This window comes from Euwallacea similis, chromosome 13 (assembly GCF_039881205.1).
Source record: "Euwallacea similis isolate ESF13 chromosome 13, ESF131.1, whole genome shotgun sequence".
Taxonomy (NCBI): Eukaryota; Metazoa; Arthropoda; class Insecta; order Coleoptera; family Curculionidae; genus Euwallacea; species Euwallacea similis.
In genome coordinates, this window is record NC_089621.1 from 1,850,320 (window position 1) to 1,874,762 (window position 24,443).

The following is a 24,443-nucleotide window of genomic DNA, read 5'->3' on the forward strand; positions in this document are numbered from 1 at the left end:
TTGCGCCCATTAAGCCGAGAAAAAGTGAGAGACGCGTTAATATTCATGGCTCATCGCAGGCTTTACGAATGCGTCTTCGAGCCTCCGCGGACGCATAAATCAAAAAGCGACGCCGACCGACGCTAAGCGGTCTTAAGGGACGCGTTTCGACGCCCGAACCGATTTGATCGATGGGGCGGGGTGGTTATAACTCGATAAAACTGCGGGAATTGTCCTCGTTTTTAAAGGGTTTTGGTGACAATTTCTTCGTGTAAATTAGCTCCAGTACCCACATGCAGCCTTATCATTTAGAGACGTTCTTTGTTTGATTTACTGCACCCAACTTTATCTAAAACATTAAATCTGCTGAGATAAAAATAATTGTGTCGGCTCGTTTTGAATGTTAATTTATATGTGTTTATCTATGACTACAGTTTATCCTTTTATTCTGGAGTTATCATTGGTGGCATATGGTGACGTCCTAAATCCTGAGTCATATATAAAATTTTCCTAAAACAGCAAATTTTTCGAGAGATTAAAATCAAGAACTTCATAGAACTGGTGTATAGCCATAAAATAAGTTGGTTAGTTACGGTTGTCCCGCGTAGTCAAAGTGTCATTGTTTGCCACCTGTTCAACATACCTAATTTTGTGAGACTACCTGCAGGTATAGGCGATCAAGTAGTCAAAAGAGGGCTTAGCACCCTGTACCAATTTTTGAATGAATTACAAGCCTTTTAACAATTATTCATTTCTTGCAAAGGGGATGAGACTAATGGTCTCTATCCAGGGCAAATATTTTGGGACAAATTCAGCATTAAAATGTGCGCCTATCTTCATGCATAAAGCCCCCAATGGGCCTGCTGAAGTTCACAGTATTGGCGGCGCGGCTTGAAATACATCGAAAGCTAAATTATACCTCATCATGTGGGTTCTGGTACTTCGTACTTAACACCCTTTATTTGTTCTTTACATGATCATAATCGCAAAAATTGGAGGCCCCTTTGCGTGCAAGGCCTTCGACATATGCCGAATTTTGATTTATTGCCTCCATATTGCGGAGAATATGGAGCACTTTAAATGATATGTATTTGGGGATATGACCGATTGTTGGTTTGGCGTAACAGGTTAAAGAATACTTCCTGAGCTTAAAAATCGAATGTGCGACGTTAAAGAAAATCAGATTTATTCTGTGTGTAACTATGGTATAGAAGTCGATCCTTAGAGTTTTTCTATTGAGATTTCCTCAATTTCAAGGAATTCGAACATTTTTACTATTTCTTCTTAACTGCCGGTTTTCAACCTTCGAGCGCCGATATCTCAGGAATACGTGGAGCAATTATCCTAGAAAATTACTGAAATTAACCGATTCAATGCGCTCTATCACCCTACTCAAACGAATTTGCATTTGTGCGCCTCTAAACCCGAAAGTTGATTTTTAAAATTATATTGTTTTCTGTAGTATTCAGTAGTATTGAAGATTCAAAATAGGGCCTTCATAGCACAAAACACTCGTACACAGAGAAAAAGCTGTTTTGAACTTAGCGTACACTTATTTTTTGTTTGCTATTGGGAATGTAAATATGCGACTACAATAGGGCTTATCTTCTTCGTTCTGTGAAATTGAACACTTGACTGCAAATATTGAGTTCAGAAGTGCTAGTTAAATGTGAAGGTCCAAAAATTTATAAGTTATGTTAGCCTCAAATTCATACAAATGAACTCTTGCGGCCCTGCTGATCATTAAGTAAGTATATGTAGATTTTTCCTTCATACATCTTTACGTGTACTGAGTATGTATGAGTATTTTCCTCATGCAATCTAGCCAGGAATTCGTGTGAGAAATAACAGAGCACGTCTTTGTAGTTCCTAATGTTCGTATTTCAGTCCATGTTCGATAATGGTCTAAGACCATTATTCATTTGCATCTCTTAATGTTAAGCTTCATAAAAAGCGTTCTAGAGTTGCTACCTGAAAACGTAATGCATCTGATAGCGTTGAAAACCTGAATTTCCTCATAATAAATTTCTCTAATGTCGTCCATACCTCGAGTACCAAAGTGCGTCTCGGAGACATTTAGCTCCCAAAGGGGCAGACCCTTCAACTCCTTCTTAAAAGTTATGAAAGCTGTATCATCGGCAAACAATACAGTGGTGATGCCTGAAACCCCTCCATTCATGTCATTAAGAAATCATTTATCATAAAACCAGAGGGGTTGCAGTATCGAACCTTGCGGACCTCCATGTCAAATAACCCTGATCTCTAAATAATACTTACCTTTAGAAACTAAGTTAGAATAAGACATGCAATCAAAGGTTTATTGCACATCGCATAAGATAACATTAAGGCCCTTCTTCAAATCCCTAATCTCATTGCATGTAGAAGAAACAGTATCACCGGTATTCAAACCTTTATGGAATCCAAATAGTTAATAACAGACTTCAAGGACGTGCTACGCCACTGATTTTCTAAAGAAACCGAAAGCTCCAAATTCATAATAAAGTTCAAACTGAAGTTAAAAAATCCTATGGGAAACTCAGTGGCGTATCAAGCTCATGATTTGCGCAGGACGTATAAAAAAATTAACAGCTTCTTTAAAAAATAATATTTGCGTTAAAAAAAGAACTACGCCATTGTAGATTAGAAGAAAATTAAATGAAGTTTCAAAACTTTATTTCTTGATTTGAAAACCTGTCACGGCACTGACCTGGTATTTCATTTGTAATATTTAAAAAAAATAATAATTTCTACAATTTCGTGGCCACAAGCATTTTTTACAAATTCCGAGATTTAAGGAATCCTCTGCAATTACTCGGAAATGTGTCAAGATTAATTTCTCTAGAGGCTAATCAGGAAAAATTGTCACTGCAAAATTCTAGCATTTAAAAATTAATTATTGCCCACGCCACGTACACATTTTTTTAAACAGATGTCAAAACGAACATTTCCTTTAAAATCATTAGAAAGATCATTGAGAAAACTCAGTGGCTTATCAAAAAACTTCTAAATGGGAGAAGGCAGGACAAATTTGGCTTTAATAAAATATTTTAAAAATGTGTTGACAGACCAACAACATCATTAATTTTTATAACGACGCAGTGACGCAGCTGCAATTTTTACAATTAGTCTCTACTTTTAAAAACTGTGGGAAATAAGCTCTTATTTGAGAAGAGGCAGCGGCGTATCGAACATCGATTCAAAGGAATAAATTTGAAGGAAAAGATACGTATAAAAAAATGGTAAAAAAGCATTCCAGCAAAAATCGGTAAAATAAAAAAAATCCTCTAATAAAACTGTCGAGAACTGCGAACAATACGTACAATTTCTTGCATGAGCCGTGATGGTACTGCCTTCTTAAACCTTGAAATTGGTTTGTCGCCTTGTTTCCATGGAAATTATGCTCGTATTAAAGTGACAAGTAGTCAATAATTTGACCCTCATAGGGTACCTGTGTAATGGTTAATTTTCAGTAAAAGAAAGAATATGGTACCACAACAGTTGAATTTGTAACATTAGTCATAGTGGTAATTTGGCTCCCCTAGATTATGGGACAAATAATGACGAAAAGATGCAGTTTAAAATAGAAAAATCATCATAGTGGTCAAACTTATATGACCAGACACGCCAAAAGTAAATTAGAAGAGTTCTAATCAAGCTTTGTTTAAATTATTTTATTAAAATAACCTAATCGAGTACGCTCCTAGGTCTTAATTAATCCACATTTAGTAATGGGGAAATTAGATCATAGTGGTTCAGTTGAAAATTCCAGGCCAAAATTGAATTTAAGATAATTATGTTATATTTAAGGCTTTTCTCTTAGTATGGAATTTCAAGTGTTACACCTCTCTCAAGGATAATTCATATAGTCAAATTCACGTTTTTTTCTTTCAGGTTGTAAATTCTGTTGCTAACCATCTGCTTAACCGTCTAATGGCATTCAATGCTTTTAAGGATCCGAGTTTGACTTTACCGTTTATGTTCAATGAGCTACAGGCTTACAAGTATAGATTAGGTAGTGAGCTGACGTGAGTTCCACGTCATTCTAATCGAGCCGCTTTGGCTTTTAACGTTACACACATGTATAAAAGACGATCGCAGACTACTTACGTCAGTTGTATGAGGTCATATTTACGTCATGATAACTTCTTCAAATTTTAAAATTCGAAGTGTGTCGCTGACTAGGACTGCATTTTTGGAAAACTGCCAGCAGACATTCCAGTAGGAATATCTGCATTGTTTGAATGCATATTTCGCGCATAACTTATCATCGTTTCAGCTGGGATGAGTACAAATTCTTCTCAACACGAGCTAAGAAAATGTAGAGAAAGTGTGAAAATTCTCACAGGTGGGCCTAAGGAGGTGACTTTTCGATGTATTTCGTATTCTTCATAGATGTTAGGTGTAGGTGGGCGATTTTAAGAATTTACGACCTGCAAAACCTGGGCTTTTGTTAAGTAATGCAAATATAATGAGGTTCCAAGGAATCAGGCGTCACGACTTTTCGATATCCTTTCAAAGCCTGCCCGTCCTTGAATGTCTTGCCCTTATTTGAGAGGGTTTGTTTAGGTGGAACTATCTTAACGTACCGTCACGACTTCTTCAGGAAATTATGAATATGAATTTGTCACGGTCGTTCGTTCCATTGAACAAAACGAGCGCACAATAAGATTAGAGGGATCAAACTTAAGAAAGTATGGAATGAAAATACAGAAAATACTTTTTAAAAATCCCACAACTTCGGAAAGTTGAAGGATGCTATCTCTGTTCTCAGGAGCTTTAGAAATACATAAATGGTTTGCTTTAACCTCATTTGTCCTCTTTTATGTCCTCTGGAATTATTCCGCGAACCCAAATGCTTCCCATAGTTCCCAAAGTTGCTTCAGTTTTCGAGATATTAAATTTGAACTCTGACGATCTAAACAAGAAGTTTTTAAAAGTCTTTGTTGGGATTTGCAGGATGATCCCTTTTCAGGCGTCAGGCCGCTCTTGTCGCCGCAAACTTTTTCATGGCGAACCACTGGCCGCTCAGTTCTTGAAATCCGAATTCCCTGTTCCCTTTAGCTACTTTCTTGTCTCTGGCTTTCTTTTCCCATCTTTAATTGTTTTCGAGCTACTTGCGAAAATTGCAACCACTCCACGATGTTTTTCTATTGATTAGGTGCAATACCATACGTCTCTCGTGTAGTTTTGCGAATACGAGCAAATTGAGGCGTTTTTTATCTTATTCCCAAGATGGAAAACGGCTAGAGATATGAAAAACATTCGAGAAGTAAAAAAGCTGAGAAATTGATCAAGTAACAGATTTTTTGACTGTCAACTGGGGTAAATGTATATTTACTGTACAGGGTGTCTATTAAATATACAGCAAAAATTCAAGGAGTTATTCCTTGGACTATGCTAAAAATATTTTGTGCTTTGATGATTTTTTAAAAGCATCTTTGTTCCGAAGATACAGGGTTAGAAAAATTTTCGAGAATAGTAACGTTTTATTACTAAATATTATATGTAAAGCTTCATAATTTACAAGAACTGTTGAAAATGACTACCTCCAACTAGGATGTAAGAATCTAATCTTTTCCTCATTGCGTGTTGAACTCTTTTAAAAACACCAAGATCGATTCTTATCGAGTTATGCCCAGCAAAGCTCGGACTTTTCAAATCTTCCACATTTTCCATTGGAGTATTATAAACTAATGACTTTAAATGCCCTCATAGGAAATAATCCAGGAGGTTTAAGTCCAGGGATCGAGCAGGCATAAGCGAGGTCCACTTGACGATTCTTTTTACCGATAAAGCGAATTTCTTAAGAAATGAATTGATCGAGATGGACCTCACAATGACTACTTCACTCGAGGTAGTAATTTTCAACAGTTTTTGTAAATTAAGAAGCTTTATATGTAATATTTAGTAATAAAACGTTACTATTCTCGAGATTTTTTCTAACCCTGTATCTTTGTAACAAAGAGGCTTTTTAAAAATCGCCAAAGAACAAAATATTCTTGAAATAGTCCAGGAAATAATTCCCTGAGTTTTTGGCGTATGTTTAATGGACACCTTGTGTAGGATGTCTTGAAAAAGGAAGACACCCTACAAATCACCGATAATTTTATTATAAAAAAAACAAATTTAGCAAATTTGATGGCTGTCCCTCAATGCTTTAAGATATGTAGAGTGTTAAAGTTCAATTTAAATGTTTCCCCTTAGTTCTCACAGTCTCTGAGATATTGACATTAGGATATTTGTCTCAATGCCATGTCTCATGTGTATTTGCCAATATTTACGGGACTTAGAAAGTTCCTTTTAATTTTACGGCTAAAATGAATTTAAAAGCGAGATATTAAGTTTTTCCTTTGGAGATATTCACTAGAAACAAGTTCAAGAAACGAATTTCCGGATTATTTCCAAGCAAGGACACCTAATGGGGAATGCGAGATTTTAAGATGTTGTACATGTTAAACTGTAGATTGTAACCATTTTTTGTAGAATACCTTTTTGATGTGGAAGTTCCGGGTATCAAAATTTATAGAAACGTTGAAGCCATCAGCACCGATGCAGTAGTTAGGGCGATTTCTTGTACCTCGGTACCTGCGTCTGGCGCCACAAAAATTTTAAATTAATTTAGCGTACTCAAAAATCTTTGCAGGGGTGGCTTTAAGTCTGTTTAATTTACAGAATTATAAAAATTGTTTTGATGCACTGCAGAATTAAAACAAGCCACTTTTGCTTAAGATAAGTTTAACTGAATTGCTCTATATCTTATCCCCTAGCATTTAGTATTCATTTGTACCATTGTTTCTAGGACACTCTTTAGGGTCTCTAGGAGGAAATATTGGGCAAATGCTTCGTAATAGGGGGGTATTCGGTTTTTAATCATTTAACTTTAATTTTAATTGAATTTATTAAACTGAGAAGGAGGTCTCTAATTTAACTTCGTATATGGGACATCGGACACGTAGTGGGGATTTCCATTTTTTTATTGCCCCATAATTCTTAGTCGCCAGATGACATTCTCTCCCTTTTAAGAAGCATAAAGGAGCCTCGTAGTACCTGAATTGGGAGCCATAAATCAAATATTTTATCTAAAAATAAGGTCGGACAAGGTTTTCTATCTCCCGAACCTTGATATTTTCACCATGTCTAATTTTGTTTTGCGGACAATAAGATAACGTAGGATGCATAATTTACCATTCTGTTAGAAGGGCACAAACCTACCAATTTAGAAGAATACCCTTTTAATACACAGGATGTTTACTTCTTAAAGCTCCAAGATCCACAGGTGTTAAAGTTCAATCCCCATTTTCCTTTTTCTTCATACACTTGCCCCTTGAATTTTTGAGACATTGAGATGAAATTTGAGGAATTTGCCGCTTACTGACCCACTGCAGTCCACATAGATTGAATCAAACTTTTTTTGTGTGGTAAATCAATGGTCATTCAAAAACAGCATTAACAATTTAATAGCATTGGGAAATCCAACATATTTATACCATTGAAAATCAAAATCAAGACACTGGAAGCATAAGCATTTTTAGCTAATTTGGCAAAAAACTAGAAAACGGTGATGGATACGGAAAAGGCGGAAGAAATAAAGACGTTCGTGTATTGAACAGGGGACTCAAATATTGACTAATAATGGGCATTGGGCAAGTAAGGCGACCAAATATCGAGCACTTTAGATTCACTTGAATTGAGCCTATAACTAATAAAGATTTTAGAGAAATTCTTAGGCCTTAAGAGGGAACGTTTAAAATATTTAATATCAGCAAGGATTACAGTGGTCCAATTTACAAGATCAGAAAGGCCAAAATTGAATTTAAAAGAATTCCGAATCAACAACTTTTTGCAGTCAATTCAATCCTTACATGTGGTGCATTTACGTTAGTTCAAGTTAGTTCGCGTTAGTTCTGGTTAACAGTAGATAGAGGCCATACAGAGCATTCCAATGAGTCTATTGGCAGTTTTTGCAAAGATACTAACCATGATAGATTTCTATTGTTCAACGATCTTTTAAAAAATGCCCCACATGGCTAAATAATGGAAAAATCCGCTCTATTTGCTAGATTCACCTTCGTTGATGACATGAATTGTTTAAATTCATTGGAGAACGGGGAGTTATCGTTAAGAACCCATACTGATTTGTTTAATACTTACGATACTCTGAATTTTGAAATTGAAAGTTGCAAATACGCAGAGTAAGGGGAAATGCATTTTAAATAGATTTGATATGGTGGGTCAATCGGAGTGGGCTAATCGGGACGGTCCCACATCGGGTTTTCTCTAGTAAAAATGAGATTTTCATTAGAATTCACAAAAGTGCACCCTAAGATTTCTGCAATTCATCGTTAACATAAATGATTTTCTTGATTTAGTGAAGATAAATTAGTACCAAATCAATTAACAACAAACGGATTAGATTTTGTTCACAATAAGAGGTACTGCGTATCTGCCGAATTTGCCACTAATAAAAGACAATTTCCGCTTATCAACATTCGCCAAGGTTTTGGAACTTTACGTTGATAACACTTTGTGATAGAATGTGAATAATAGTGGAACTCCGTTTACTATTCGATAAGGATTTTATCAAGATATCTAACGTTAGATAATCTGCAGATGGCACGTCATGCTAACTTTGAAAGTCACTTAAAGCAAGGTCTAGTTCCCTATGAAACAGGAAAAGACCTTAGTAAGTCAGTGATTCGTCAGAAGGTGCTGAATTTATATATTCAGGAACTCATAACATTTTTCAGACCTGGAAGTCCTCTTTCGGACTTGAGAGGCCAGGATTTGCTAATGAGACCTGAACGGCAAGGATTTCTCTATCGGGATTGGGGGGTCGTCAGAAATACTTGTTCAAAAGATACGTAACTTCTTTCAGAATTAAGCCACGTCAATGACTTTTAGGCCGTTTTGTAGAGTAAAATGTTCTCTACAATCTCTGAAATTTATAAACGGATTACTATATAAACAGTGGCGTATCAAGCAGGATTCAAACCAAGTGAAATATATCATAGAAAAATAACGTGAATTAAAAAAAAAATTCGTAATTCCTTTTGGAATCAACTTATCTTGTGCCATTTCTGTGATTTTCTAGAATGAAATGTTTACTACAAGTGCTGAAATTTATAGATAATTTAGTATATAAACAATGGCGCGCCAAGCAGGATTTTAACTGATAGAAAAATAAAGTGAGTTTTTGAAAAATCCATTAAGTCTTTCAGATTCATCTTATGTTATATATTTATGTGATTTTATAAAGTAAAATGTTATCTACAAATCCTGAAATTTATAAACAATTTGCAAAATACGCAGTGGCATGCCAAGCAGGACTCTAGCTGTATATGGGATGTCCGGAAATAACGTTGAAATATTTGGGAAAGTGATTTTAGATATTAAAATAATTAAAAAAGTTTTTATAAACATACCCCAAAAATTGCTTCTTAAAGGTACTAGAATTCCTTAAAGGGGGAACTCTGAAGATGATTTTTTCGCAATATTTTCGAAACTGTTTGCGCTAAAATTATGAAATTCAATAAACTGTAATGAATTGGGAAGAGACATTTTTTGTGTTAATAATTACAGAATTTATTCAGTGGTGTCACGTATAGCGGATCTCCGACGTAAATGTTGCCCTAACTTCTTTATTTGTGGAATTTCTGAATTTTTAAAATGAAATTACTAAATCGTAAATATTTTTAAGTAAAAAAGTTCCTTTTATTTCATCTCGGTAGGATAAACCGGTTTTCAGAAAAATTAATTTTTATGAACCGATGCACGATTTCATGGACATCGGAATGCATCTTAATAAATATAGTGGGCACCCTTGTAATAGAATTTTTTTTTACCTGCCAGCAATAACCAGACTAATATTATAAAGAATTTATCAGTTATTCGTACCAAATGTTGAAAATGGCCTCAGTGTATTTCGATGGATCCTTTAATCTTTTTTTCAAATGTTTCGTGTCCATATAATTGTTCATCGGTTTATAAGACTCATTTTTCTGGAAAACAGTCTATTTTAACGATATGAAATAAGAGAGCCTTTTTTAGTTAAAAATATTTGTGATTCAGTAATTTGATTTCAAAAATTAAGAAATGTAAAAATAAAAAAGTTAAGGTCATATCTACACAGGAAACCCGCTCTCCAAACGCCCCTGAAGAAATTCTGCAGTTATTAATACAAAAAAAGTTTTCCCATTCCAACTTATTACAGTATGCCGAATTGCATAATTTTAGCGCAAACCGTGTCGAAAATATTGCCAAAAAAACCATTTTCAGAGTTCCCCTTTTAATTGCTTCTAAGCCCTTTAAAAAGCAATTTTTGGTGTATGTTTATAAACGCTTTTTTATTGTTTTAATCTCTACAATGACGTCTCAAAACATTTAATTTCCGAACACCCTGTATATTAATACATATTTTACATATAATATCACATGATATTAATAAACGAGTGAGCTCATGTAGTGTTGCAATAGTATAAAAAGTTTTTATTCAATATATATTAGTATGTAGTCCATGGGCATAAGGTGCGCGACTTAGTCAGGGTACTTATTTTAAAAGCAAAACTCTTTTTTGCTGGCGTAATTTCACTTTATGTTCGCACATAATTTCCCAACAACAATCCTTTATTATTACTATTTTTCTTGTAATCTCTCAACTACATCACGATTTAATTCTATCCCTTCATAATCAAAGATCAACATTGGCCATATATAATTACGCAAATGGTATTCCTCAATCGAAGAGATTTCCATCGGTACAGCCGTCACACAAACATTAACACCTCTACTTAACAAAAACACCATTCAGGGCATCAGATTAGACTTTTCGATTAATTAAATATTTCCTAATAACAAAGTTGTAACGCCAGCTTGAAGGTCCGCCTTTTGTATTGGCTGCAAGGGGTCCTCTGCAGCCATGTTCCGAAACAGCTCCGTTGATTGGTCGCCATCACCCTCGGAGTCCGCCCCTCCATTCTTTTGGTCCCTATCAGGACCTGTGCCCGTTAGATTTTTGTAGTCGTCAGCTTGAGTGTATTCGTCCGTCGTTACTTGTTGACGATCGGCCAAGTTTAAAGCGCACGGTACCAACTTGTGAATTTTTCGTTAGTTCGGGAATTAAGACTACTTAGTGTTGAATTTTGGATCTTTAGTTATTTCGGCAATTGTACTATACGGACTGTGTGGGAATAAGACCATTTAGTGCTTTTATCCATTTTAGTCCGTGCCCCATGGACAAAGATGACATCTACATACTTTGACCACCCTGACATGTACCGCCAACAAGCTGTTCAGAATTACAACAACAACCACATGCATTCGTGGTACGCTCCAGCCGCGTACCCCCAAGGGGGCCAATTGAACACTCATCCCGCATTTCTCCAGCAGGAAGAGTCCCGGCAAGTCTTTCACCACAACGATTTTGTCAATCATTGTGGTGAAATCCCACTCCACGATCATTTTCTACCATATAATGATCGAGGGATGGGAATGCCCCATTTCCATGGTGGCGCCCCAACTAATGGAAATGTCGAACATCCCCCAACTTCCCCGATGGGATCTTCGGGTAGTAGCGTCGGGAGTAGTCCCAATAGATCCTGCATGAATTCTACTCCCCCGCAGCAGCAGGTGGTGACCCATGTGAGGCCGCCGCCGGCAAGGTCGCCATTTGAATGGATCAAGAAAAATGGCTACCAGAGTCACCCCAATCCAGGTGAGTAATGAGTTTTTGTTAGGCAAACTATAAAAAAGTTGTAATTTTATCATTTCATTAACCCCTCTACAACCCTTACCGCCCTCATTTTGGCCGCCCCTCCATCGCATGCCTCTATATGCAGTTCTGGCCATATTTTGGAGAATTAAATAACCCTCTTTGTTCGTTTAATGAAGCTACAATTAAACTTTATTTCCTTTGCGATCAATTAGTTCAGAGTAAATCTTTGAGACTCAATGCTAGATTGGGCAGTCATGAACCTAAAGTATTCAAATTGGAAGACACTTTTGTGGTATTAATTCATAAGTCAAATCAAACGATTAGGATTTATATACACTTGGTGCGTTTATGATCATTGCTCAGGTTCAAGTAGACTGATCCGTCGCTTCCCAACGATGATGATCTTTCGCAATGAAACAGTTTAAATTGGGTCTTTATGTATCAATTTCAACTTTTGTAGATCAATTACACATTTTTGAGGGTAAAATGCAATTTATAAATGCGTAAACTGATGTCTTGGTGGGTCTTCTTTATTATTTAATTTAGAAATTATAATTACTTAGATTCAGGATTTTATTCAATTTCTTTAAATTTTTACTTGCACCTTATTTGAACGAATGGGCCTTTAATGCACAAATTCATAAACGTTGCATTTTTAACTTATTTAAAGCGTGATTTTATCAATTTTGGTAATTTGCGTCTATTTCGCATTGATCGTACAAATTGACCAAAGGAGATTTAAGTAAGTTAAAACAGCGAAAATTCTGTTTCCAGGGGTTTTCAACTCTGGAAACCGTTAAAAGCTCAACTGATTCGTCTAAATTAATCAAACTGGGCTTTGTTGATGCAATGGCTATTTTAACAATGATTTTACTCTGAAAATGAATTTTCATCGTTCATCTTGGGTTCATAATTGGTACTTAAAACACTGGAAAGAATCTGCGAACCTAATAAAGACATGAACAGTGAAAAACACGGTATTTTGCATGTCAAAAAATGGAAACCAATTATATGATAAAAAACACAATTTTTAGTTAAACTAAAAAATTTTCGCTTGGCAGTAATTTCCCATATATGTAGTTCAGAGCAAGCTTTGGATACAATTGTCCACATCTACTATTCATTCATCAAGTGTCTAATAGAATATGTTTCTTCATTTGGGTGACTGTAGCTTGAGGAGTTCTCGGATATCCTCAAATAGGAATTTTCTTGATGAAAATGTACTCTATTCCTAAGAATTAATGAAAAATTGGTAAAGAATATGCTTATATTCTCGAAATTTGGAGGAAGCTTTTGTTAATAAACTGTGCCTCTAGATCTTCACTCCACCAGAATCGCTGGTCGCCCAGATTTTCTCCCATGCACATGTGAAATTCGACAAATCCACAAATCTCGAAATATGATAATAAAGGATTCAAGAATATAAATTGCTCTTAGTTCATAAATTTTATTGTTTTATGAAGTTTCTCCATATATACTTTTATAACTCTCACACAATCTATTTGCACTACTAATATTAGTACCTTCAATTCAAAGTTATGATGCCAATAAAGGCACTTAATTTATTGCTCTTTTTGGTAGTTTTTTCCAAACTCGTATTGTTGGTGCTTGTTGTTGTCTATTCGACTTACTTAACAATCTAACGATTTGGACTCCAAATTTGTCAGATTTAAAATATTGTGAAATTTCCACGTCTTTGAAAGTTCGCAAGTAGCGACATAGCAATTAACACATTCTTTCTTGCCCATCTAAAGTATTTTTGTGGCTTTTAGTACCAACTGCGTGTGACAAATTGCTAATCCTTGAATAATTCACCCTCTTACCCTCATTTAGGTACGGGTATAAACCATTATGCAAATGGGTCTACGACCATCCATCCATCATATCTGACAATGAAAAGGTTGGGTCCTACAGTCAAAATAAGACATCGAATACCTACAACAAACAATTTTATTGCCCGCCTTTGTCAAACCAGGCGTCTGTCCTTTGATGAAAGCCGAAGGGATCATAGTTGTAAAATTTGTCAACGGTTTGGCCAAAATCAGCAAAAAAATCAACAGAGATGTCTTTGACCAAATTTTTGTTCTGTCTAGGCTAGGTTAAATGCGGAACGGTCCCTAAAATAAAATTGGGCTTTTTGAGCTTAATGCCGCTTTGGCCTTTACTCGAAATTAGTTAAAAACGCATTAATCACATGATTTGAAAATAGGAGATTGTGGATATATCGTCACCAATCGATATACGCATGCTTTACTTATTGTTTTATCAGTGTACACATGACGTTTTACATGGTAATCAAGGGTTGATAATATTGTCTTTTGCGCAGGTGTTTGTAGTCATATTTTGATCACATGTATTGAAGTTACCATACTTCTGACAATACTGAATTTAAGTCTTGTCCAATTGTCACAGTTGTACTAACATTAAAAATACCCTTTGTCAGAGTCACGCCTGCCAAAATTCAATACCTACATTGTCGAACATTGCAACAACCGCCGAATACTGAATCCAACAATTATTCCACTACATGAGTTTTTCATCAGTAAATTTTCCTACATTTAATTAAGGCAATATTTGGAAACCACAAAACTTAACTGTAGCTAAACGTATCTCAACACGAAAGCAAATTTGCTAAAAAGCAACGAACACTGGCTAAACACAAAACTTTATTTGTTTAGTCTCAGGAAGTCTATTACAAGATGTTCAATGTTGTCCTCGAGTATAGTGCTGTTATCATACCGGATGTAACGCAAATATGTTAAAATATTTGGGGACAAGGGTGTACTGTGTGCATACCTGGAATGCTTTGTTTTATACCTACAACTGCAACGCCTAAAATTATCAAAATATGATTTAATTGGCACTCAATCACGCTTTAATATTATACATTGCAACATTAAGTTTCTCCTGAATATAAATTTGATCCTAAAGTTAAAATCGAGAAAAAAGTACGCGGGACTTTCCTGCAGTTTGGCTTCTGTAACGCATGAGGTCAGATCTGAGGTTACATGCCAGTCTAGGCTCCATTAAATCCGATCTCAAAAACTGGAGTGATACCTACTTTTGGAAAAGTCGTTCTTATTAGTATTCAAGATTATTCTTTTCAAGAAAAAAGCTCAGCTGCATTTAACTAGCGAGCATAGCTCCTATCCATAAAGCTATGGGCAGGAGCCATTTGACCTAGACCTCGCACTGCGGGAGGAAATGCCAATTCTATAGGGAAATACTCTTATTTGCAGGGCTGTTGATGAATGTTGTGTATTATGTGTTTCTAGACATTAAGTCAGACGTTTGCACTTGGCGCTTATGCGCTTGGTCCATCAGTCAAATCCTAAGCCTCTATTGTCCCACATCTTTGATCGTGACATATTTATTGAAATCTCTGATTGAAAGCCGCAGCATTTCTACCAACAATAAAAACCGACTTAATAATTATGTGTTAAAAAACATAATCACGGAATTGACCCTCACAGTAAGAAATAACCGTTTTATGTGCCACAGCCGCTCCTATGTACAAAACCTCTTTTAACATGCAAAGCTATAAAAGTTGAGGAATCTGGCCCCTATAAAATTCCGGCCCGGGTATCAAACGAAGAGATTGGTCCGGGCTAGCGCCATAAAGGGCCAACCAGAACGCTTTATGGCCCGGACTCTAAGTCTTCTTAATGTCTATTTGGCTTTTATGGTTACCTCGAGGCGGTATTACGCACTCTTATTCAATAAATCAGTGTTGTCAAAACGTGTTATCGCTAATTAACGGGAATTCCTTCGTTAATAGCCGAAGATTCAGAAAATGTTTAGCAATAGAATATTATTTGATGTTATTGGTGGTTACCCTGTCTGGAGTAATCGTTGGTGGGTCTTATCTGAGATTAATTAACTTAACACCATCAAGAGCTTAAGGATGATTTACAGGAAGATCCAGCCAAAATAGGCTCTAGAGGTTAGAGAGGGTCTTTATCTCATCGATAAGCAACACACAAGTTAAACACAAATTAATATTTCAGATTTTTTAAGAGAAAAATTAATAAGATATCACGTGTTTTTGCAATGATCATTCTGGCGCACACTTACGAATTTTTACTAATCCATGATTTCATTCGTTTATTGCCATTACTGAATGTAGATTATTAGATAAGATCAGATAGATTATGGTTTTTGCCTATCAGGTGTCGGTATGTGCTAAAGTTTAATCTGCTCATGAAAATAACAAAATACCTAACTGGCTCAATTTCAATAATTTTAGAACTTTTAATAACTTAAATATTTTTTGTTTTGTGGTATTATTCAGTCTCTTATTTATGCGATTCATTGATTTTGAAATGTGAGACAAAGTCAACACGGAATAGTGACGATAACTTTTTCACGAGTTTCATAAATCCTGGGATTACTCGCTTATTCTATATAACAAATATAACAAATTTCTGCTTAAAGTATTCGTAATGAATCTTAGAATTTATCTATCAAATAATACGCGGGGTGTTTCTTTAAAAAATTTGAGTTATGAGCCCTTGAACACGAATGGGACTTCAAAACTAACCCAAAATATGAAGTTTCATAAATCCCGGGATTACTCGTATATTCTTTATAAGAAATAAAACACATCTCTGGTCAAATCATTCATTTAAGGAATTATGACTTGTTGAACACGAGCGGGACATCAAAACTAACCAAAAATGTGAACGTGAAGTTTTATCCATCTCGGGGATACTCGTATATTCTCTATAAAGTGGTCCAATTGCTATGGGCCACTATTGCTATCTTCTAAGGACTAAACCGGAAACGTTACAAATTCGGTTAAATTAGAGAAAAGTTGTTAAATTTGATAAGTTAAGATCTCGAGGCACTGTTGTCAAAATTTGTTCGATTTCGGAAGTATTGGGAAAAAACTCAAGTTTCGTTTTCTTATACTTTTAGGTTTGTCTTTTGGAAACTAAATTTTATTTTGCTGTAATCCTAAAATGCTAATATAGAACAAAATAAATTAGGTACCTCTGTTGAAATAAGAAATTAAATTAATGACCCAGGTCATTTTTGAATTGAATCCAGGTCCATATTTAAAAAATTGAAGTTAGTGTTGATATCTTAAAAACTAAAAGTGCTATTTTTTAGAACTTAACATTAGTGTGTAGAGCTTTAAAAACCAATAAAATGTTGTAAGGAAACTTTTTTCGAAAACCCTTAGCTTTCAATTTATTTACAAAAGACCGTTTCGGCAAAATTTCGTTTTATCCCAATATTTCCGAAACCGAACAAATTTTGGCAACAGTGCCTCGAGATCTTAACATGTCATTAAGTTTGACAATTTTTGTCTAATTTAACCAAACTTTACGATTTAGAAGGTAGTAATAGTGGCCTATAACAATTGGACCACCCTATATAGGAAATGTAACAAATTTCTATTCACTTTACGTATCACACATAAGTATAGCGCCTGATAGGTTTTTTTTCCAAATTCTATTCTCATTAGGATAAACAATATAGATCAATGTTGGTAGGGGAATTAGCCTTCAAAGTAATCGTTTCTGCTTGTTTCCTTCTCAAATTCTTTGCCCTATCTTTTATCACAATCAATGAAATGGCCGCAAAGCAGATGTACTTTCTATTTATTGTACCTATTTCTTCGTAAACAATAAATATTCTAAATTTAATCGTGAACTAATCTACAGAATTCTGGGCTTGGCTTTCTTTGTTTTTCATTCGTTTTTTGGTTTTTTCAAGAGATAGGAAAACATAATTCTCCTTCCTAGAGTGAAAATATGTTCTTAATGCACATCAACTGAATAAAGTGGTGTATCCCTACGTTTTGAAATGGAAATGCCGCAACCTTCATTTTGTTAAGTTTACCCTATCATTTTCTATAGGCGTAACGTCGAGGAAACTTGTCAGACAACAAAGCCAATGTTTTTTCTTGTAGCAACTGGTTTCCCTGCAATTAAGTGATAAAGAAAAATGAGTTCAGGTAAAGAAAAAATGGTCAAAACCGAACATGATGATCATGAACCTACTGGCAGTCATGATACAAGGCGTTTAACGGTTTCTCTAAACTTTTTCCACGAACATCGCTTGCAGCAGGTTTGAGATTATTTTACCTCTTTCACAATGGTATTGGTCACGGGGTGCACCCTACTTAATGTGTCAGAGGCCCGTTTTGTGTTCTGTGTGGCGTTTCAATCAGTCGCAATTTTCAGATGCTAGTTGTTTCCACACTAATAAATCTATTATTTCCTCTTTAGCTTAACTTTCAACAAACTTCTTCCATGAACATAATCCATCCTTTAACAGGTAAAGAACAGCATGCCCCCAGCAAGAATAAGTAAACACTGGATTCGCCACAGTTACACCCCCTAATTGACTGTTTAGCGTATCTGACATGAAAAATGTGGCTTGATGTTTGGCTAGCGTGAAATCCATTGAAAGATGGGCTGACAGTGTCGACAATGGCTCACAACTTGTGTTCGACAAGATAAATTACAATGCACGAAAACATAAAACACATTGACAAAGACATGATGACAGGATAAAAACAAGCTGAAATGTAGGATAAGAACGGGAGTCGAAATGCACCCCCGAGGTAGCTAAGGAGATTATTGAACTAGAAGAACTTTATAACATCATTAAAATAAAACATAACAAAGCTTTTGTTCATGTATGTAGAAATATTAAACGAGATTTATCGGTTGGGTTGAAGGAAGGCATAAAATCACGAAAACCCACTACTTTTATGATACCTTTGATTTCACTTTAATGGTGGTTTTATTTGAACTAACGGGTTTATAGTGGTGGTGTTAGTTTTATTTGAGAAAATAATTACCAATTATTGTTTTATTGAGCTATAGCTAGAATTCACTTCGGATGGAGGTTCAGCAATGAACATTTGTCACTTGGCTCCATCAAAATTTCTAGGTCTGCTTTAAAGGGAAAAAGAGGAATCTCAGTGGTTGCCCAGACGACACAAACATATTACATAAATCGCGAATGTGGAATTAACAGAGGGCCGTTAGAGCCAGTTGCCGCCACAGAGACCTGAAACGACACAGGATAATAGCGCCAATGGAGCCCTAGGGACGCATAACCTCAAACTGCGGGGGCTGAACCGCACCATGGCAATTACACAACGATACAGGATTGCTCAACGACGCCTGGCGCCGAGTTTTCTCTTCGCTTAACGTCTCTAACTGTCCTGAAAAATTGCTCTATTTGATTCGGCCAACTGTTCGGATTTAAATAGCAATTTTTTCAAGGGGATTCCAAATGAATTTAGCAGTTTTGTTACCAAGATGGGCTTCTGACATTTATCTGTAATAAAAAAGAGTGGCGGTTTTTCAGAAAAATGTATGTTCCAGATATTGTTCGCCAGTACCTATTAGCCGCCAGTAAATCTCTCGAATAATGATTTTTTATTCTTCACACCTTAAGCATCTATTTAGATCCCCAATTTGAAGGAAATTCTAGATTCTTAATTAAATCCACCTTGATCCTGTAAAGTGTAGTTCTTGATTTTAATTTTTTATTTTTTCAACGTTGATGCCCGTATGTGTGTCGTGGAATTTGTGAACACTGCCTTTGACTATGTAAGATTATGTCGATGTGAGGGCCAAATCAGGAGCATAATGTCCATAGTTCTTATCGAGATTTTCTACCTGTCAAACTCTGGATCTTCACGATACGTAATGGCGGCTGAGGGCAAATTCATAACTTAGCTGTAAACGAGGAACTTTGTTCAGTTTTTGTGGTTTTATTCAGGGATTTTATTGCTCTGCTTGTCCAAAACACACAAATCGACACGTGGTTTCTCGGGAGCAACGCTTTTTGTCGCAAAGGCTTTGTAAACAAAACAATAACGCTTCAATTGTCAGTATTAATGGCGGCTCCGCGTTTCCTCTCGCTTCGCTCGCAAAAAATATCAAATTTCGAGTGAAAATGTAGAAGAAATTTGGAAAAGTTTGTGCGGAGTCACAGGTAAATTTCATAAAACCGTAATGAATGTTCATATGGGATTGTGACCCGCTGAAACCAAGTAACAATCACAGTTTTAAAAATCGATTTGCTTTGACAGGACCGGGAATATCGCGTCGTTTACGTTCGGGTCTCCGAAGTGACACGATGATCGATCAGAGGATCTGGATTGTCCCAACGCGGCAAAAAGTCAGAGGGGGAAGTCTGACTTTTTGCCGCGACGTCGAGTCCTACAAAATATCAATGTTTAATTAAACTTCTTTTTGTGTTAATTCTATCAGTTACTGCGGCAGTGGAAAGAAAGTTTTCTGCAAAACTTAAGGTGTAACCCAGTTTTTAGTGTTGGCACCAAACTTAGATCCGTACCAAAAACGACAATGCTCAGCTTGAATTTATAGTTCCTCCTCCCGAAACCACCACGGTAGTTCTCACTTCTGATTGGCTCAATAATCTTTCAAAGATTAATCGGAAAGATCGAATGTGTGACTGAACAATTTTGCGATAGCATGACTGGGACTAATCGTTATTATCCTCCAAGATCACATTTCTATGGCATAACACCTGGTAAATCCTCGTAATTTTCCGGCTTGCTCTGCTGTTCATTTTTAGTATTTTTTTTTTTTTGGCGGCCGTAAGAGCCTATAAGTGGTGAAAACTTGGGAAATATTTAATTTGTGACGAATCCATTGACATGTGACTACATTAACAGATTAATGAAAATCTAATTGGAATTTGCCAGATCCGAAGTCTGAATAATAATCGGTCTCGTACTAAGCACTTAAAACGCGGCAAACGGGGCTTTAGTATCATTTACCTTTGATAAGAGTCGATAGCGACGATTAGAGGGGATTAGCCGGCGGTGAGATGAAAAATGTCGGCAAATGTTTGTAGAGGAAGATAACAAACCCTTCCAAGCACCTGACAACGTGAGTATTGTAGCAGAAATGCAAATACATCATGAGGGTAAATCTTGAGTTGGAAGAAAGCGATGGGGGCGGGCGGGGGCGTTGCGTCACATCTTCAACTACTTTATAAACAGATTATTTCCAATACTCAATGTTGATTCGTTCGCAATCAAAAAGTGGCCCTTTTTGTCGGAAAAGCCTCCAATTCGAAATGTTTTGTTGCAGGAAAAACTAGGACGAAGGACAAATACCGCGTTGTCTACACAGATCATCAGAGGATGGAGCTGGAGAAGGAGTTCAATTTGGTTAACAAATACATCACCATTAGGAGGAAGACTGAGTTGGCACATGCCCTTGGTCTCTCAGAGCGTCAAGTCAAAATTTGGTTCCAGAATCGACGTGCCAAAGAGCGCAAGCAGAACAAAAAAAGGGTAGAAGAGAAATCCCAGATTGAAATGTTCATACATTGAACAATTGCTTTATTCATACTCTTCATCATAATCTGGAATCACACATAATTTTGAGTGGTCCTAGATTATGATGAAGACTATGATGATAATCTAGAGACGCTTCATTTAATCATAATGTAAGATCTATTATGCGAAGATACATATTATTAGATGAAGTGATCCTAAATTATCATAGGGCCTGTCGTCGTTTATGGGAATAAGGCAAACCAACACCATTGTCAGCCTATAATTAATTTTCCGACCGGCCTTGAAACTTTCCATTGAGGCAGTGAAAGGTTTCATGTGGTCGGTCGGAAAATTGCTTATAGTATACAGCAGGCCGTGTAATAATCTAGCTCCTTGCAATATAGTGCAATTCATATATTTTTATTGAATTTCTTGGAGCTGTTAAGGGGCATAGTAAAACTTTGTTTTTATTAAGTTTTACTATACTTGTTATTATACCTTTTTCGCCTTTTCTAGGCCTTAAAGTTCTGTGTTTATGACATAAAAGTTTTTAAAAACTGTACACATTTTTGTGTATCCTTTTAGGGGACATAGTAAAACTTGGTAAAAACTAAAAAAAATTGTAGACCTATTAACAATACTTGTTCATAAGTCTACAATGTGTAAAGGTGTTCCTTTCCACTATAACTGCAAAATCGGTTATAATTTCAAAATCAGGCCGTTCAATTTTATTTTAAAGAGTGAAAAAGTTAAATTTGTATTTAACTCTTTGAAATAAAATTGAACGGTCTGATTCTGGAATAATCCAGAATCTATAGTTTCTTTTTGTGTCTAATAATAGTATTAGACACAAAAAGAAACTTTAAATTTAATGTTATTGTCTCATAAATTGTCTCAGAGGCTTATATGAGTATATAAGCCTTTGAGACATATACTCATATAAGTCTCTGAGACAATTTGTAATATAGCACTTATTTTTTAGAATTTTACTACATTTGGATGTAGTCACATTAATCTGTTAATTTGACTACATCTGAAAATTATCAATTCGAGCGAAATCGATTTTCAATTCGATTTCGCTCGTTTTGATTTGTAGTATTTTGTAGTATCATATTTGAATGGTAGTTGGGGAATCATATTCAATGATCCCCCAAGTATAATTTTTTAAAATGATAATCAAAAAAATATAAAATGTAAGATTAAAATGGACAATGCCGAAGAATTATCAATTGCAAAACATTAATGACTCTTTATACTAATATTGACATTAAATAGTATTAATGGTATTAACATTGATAACACTAACTAATAAACATTATTAACTATTAATGTCCGGTAGTTCATAATTATTCGGCATTTTCATACCGGAGATTTTTTCGTAAGATTTTTTCCTTTGTTTATATAATTTGTAGATAGTAGGTATAGCGTGTAGTATGAATTTGTGGCCTTCGACACCTACTTGTGGTCACGTGAGATTAATTTTATTGCTATAGTGAATAATGAAATAAATGTATTTCACATACAACTCCCCGTCTTTTCATCATTTCCATGTTAAAATGTGTTCCTTATCGCGCCAATTATCGCAGGCAGGGAAGCTTGATCATAATTTATAGTTTATTTGTTCTCTGATCTTCTGATTAAGTTCAAACTGGAAGAAATCCGTTAGTGTCAACTGATACTCAACTTTGAGAATCTTTTAAGCCTTTCGGGCGGTAAATTTTTCAGTTTGTAGGTCGATAACAGTTATTGCTAAAGGAGATTCACATTACTTTTTGACGAGGATTATTCTCAAGTGATTTCTGCCACCAAAAACCGGGCATTTACCCTAATGAATAGGCCGTGGGAGAGATCAATCTTTAGTACCCTCTTACTAGAAATAACATTCAAGAGTTTCAAATTAGATCATTGAGGATCATGCAGCCCGTCAACGAACCTTAATTCCCTTTCTGAAGAACATCGTTTACTTAATTCGGTTTCTTCCGAGCTGTCTCGAGAGTCTCAGAATTTGAAGATCTTGTTTAGGTTTGTCCAGGTTAAAAATAAAACCTTTTCAAAGGGTTTCAGGTACCCGAAGAAAATCGCTTTATTAAGAGCTTTCATGAGGTTTTAGTAATGATTTCTTCAGAGAGAGTTTCAAAAAATCATAGGACGTCCATAAGTTCGTTTCTCCAGGAACTCTTTGTAGAAGCTTCAGAGAGTGCTGAAATTGATCGTTTCAGATTCCTCTCATGAGGGGCCATTCTTATACAGTCCGCATATGACGCCTAGAGTTGATGATTGGATAAAGCTTTATTTAGAGAATAACGGGTTTTAGGAGAAGAAAAATGGTGGAAAGAAGTGAAGATAACGGAGGCATCACCTAAATCGTTTTCCCGAATACAACACTATAGTTTTGTGCCACCCTATAGATTTCGGTTGCTTCAGGTATTGTGCGATAGCTAGAGGAATTTGAAAAGGAACTGTATAAGCATTTGCCGACTATAGGTTTAAATATGCGCTCAAACAGATTGAAAACTGCGGTACCTCAAAAACTCAATCAAAATGAAATTTTCTTATGAATGGGTTCAACAAAATGGAAATATGAAGTTCCTCAAAAACTTTTATTTCTGAATAAATGGCAATTTTTGTTCAACTCTGTAAGAATTCTGCTGAAAATTATACAAGAAATATAGAGCACCTCCGTCAAAACATTTCAGTGATATCTCACTTTTAAAGGTCTTTCTACCACTATTTTGAAGTCTACAGCTGTGATTGTGATCAATTCCTCACAGACACAGAGTTGTTACATAAACGGGGATAAGGCAGTGACTTCAAACTTGGAAGTTACAATCAGGGTACAACTACCTTTAAAATGAGGTATTACTCGACCCCATTCTCTTTAAAAATTTTGGGGGTAACTGCCACCCCTGTTCGGGGGCTGAAATTGAAGGATTGAACATATAGTAAAAAATTAGCCCTCTTGAATAAAAAACTGACGGGTTCGAGCGTTTTTATATACTTTCATTTTAAATACCAAAATATGAGGTGCAAAGTTTGTGGTTGGGCCGCCTTGTATATTAAAATTTGATTGCACCCCCGCGAAGAGGGTTGTTTTGATGAACTTGCATGTGACCCTAAAATGTGCCCTCTCGAAAACAAAATTGACGCGTTGCAGCAATTTCTAATGTTTTGATCGTTGTTCAATATAAGCTAGGTGCAAAGTTTTGAATGGTGCACCCTGTATATTCGACAAGGTGCCTTGTATAGGAAAAACGAAACACGTATATTACCTAATTTCTTTATACGCATCACATAAAAACGCTTGCAAGCGCATCTACAGGGCGTCCCACAAATGTGCGGCATCGCCCTGAGTTCTAAGGGTGATTTTACGCAATTCCCACGAAGCATATTCTAGTCCCAATATCAATTCTATCTTCAATAGTTTTTCGTTATTTCATTATTTTTCTCATCATTCATTAGTTTGCATTTTTCTGT

General features: G+C 35.8%; 1 protein-coding gene across 2 annotated transcripts; it reads left to right on the plus strand.

Annotated features, from left to right (window-relative positions):
- The first annotated feature begins 1,577 nt into the window (after window positions 1-1,577).
- Window positions 1,578-22,494, plus strand: cad (caudal). 2 transcript variants are annotated; one of them, XM_066396460.1, is made up of 3 exons: window positions 1,578-1,726; window positions 11,198-11,689; window positions 20,779-22,494. In XM_066396460.1, exons 2-3 carry the CDS (start codon window positions 11,218-11,220, stop codon window positions 21,021-21,023), a joined length of 717 nt encoding a protein of 238 aa, XP_066252557.1. In that variant the 5' UTR covers window positions 1,578-1,726; window positions 11,198-11,217; the 3' UTR covers window positions 21,024-22,494. The 2 variants fall into 2 exon arrangements, with proteins under 2 accessions (XP_066252557.1, XP_066252559.1); XM_066396462.1 differs by lacking the exon at window positions 1,578-1,726 and having other exon boundaries at window positions 10,687-11,689.
- Window positions 22,495-24,443: the final 1,949 nt, after the last annotated feature.

Excerpts from the sequence above, each read along its gene's own strand:
- cad (XM_066396460.1), top strand. The coding sequence starts at position 11,218 with ATGACATCTACATACTTTGACCACCCTGACATGTACCGCCAACAAGCT. Across the intron at positions 11,690-20,778 it reads CCAGAGTCACCCCAATCCAG|GAAAAACTAGGACGAAGGAC; the intron begins GTGAGTAATGAG and ends GTTTTGTTGCAG.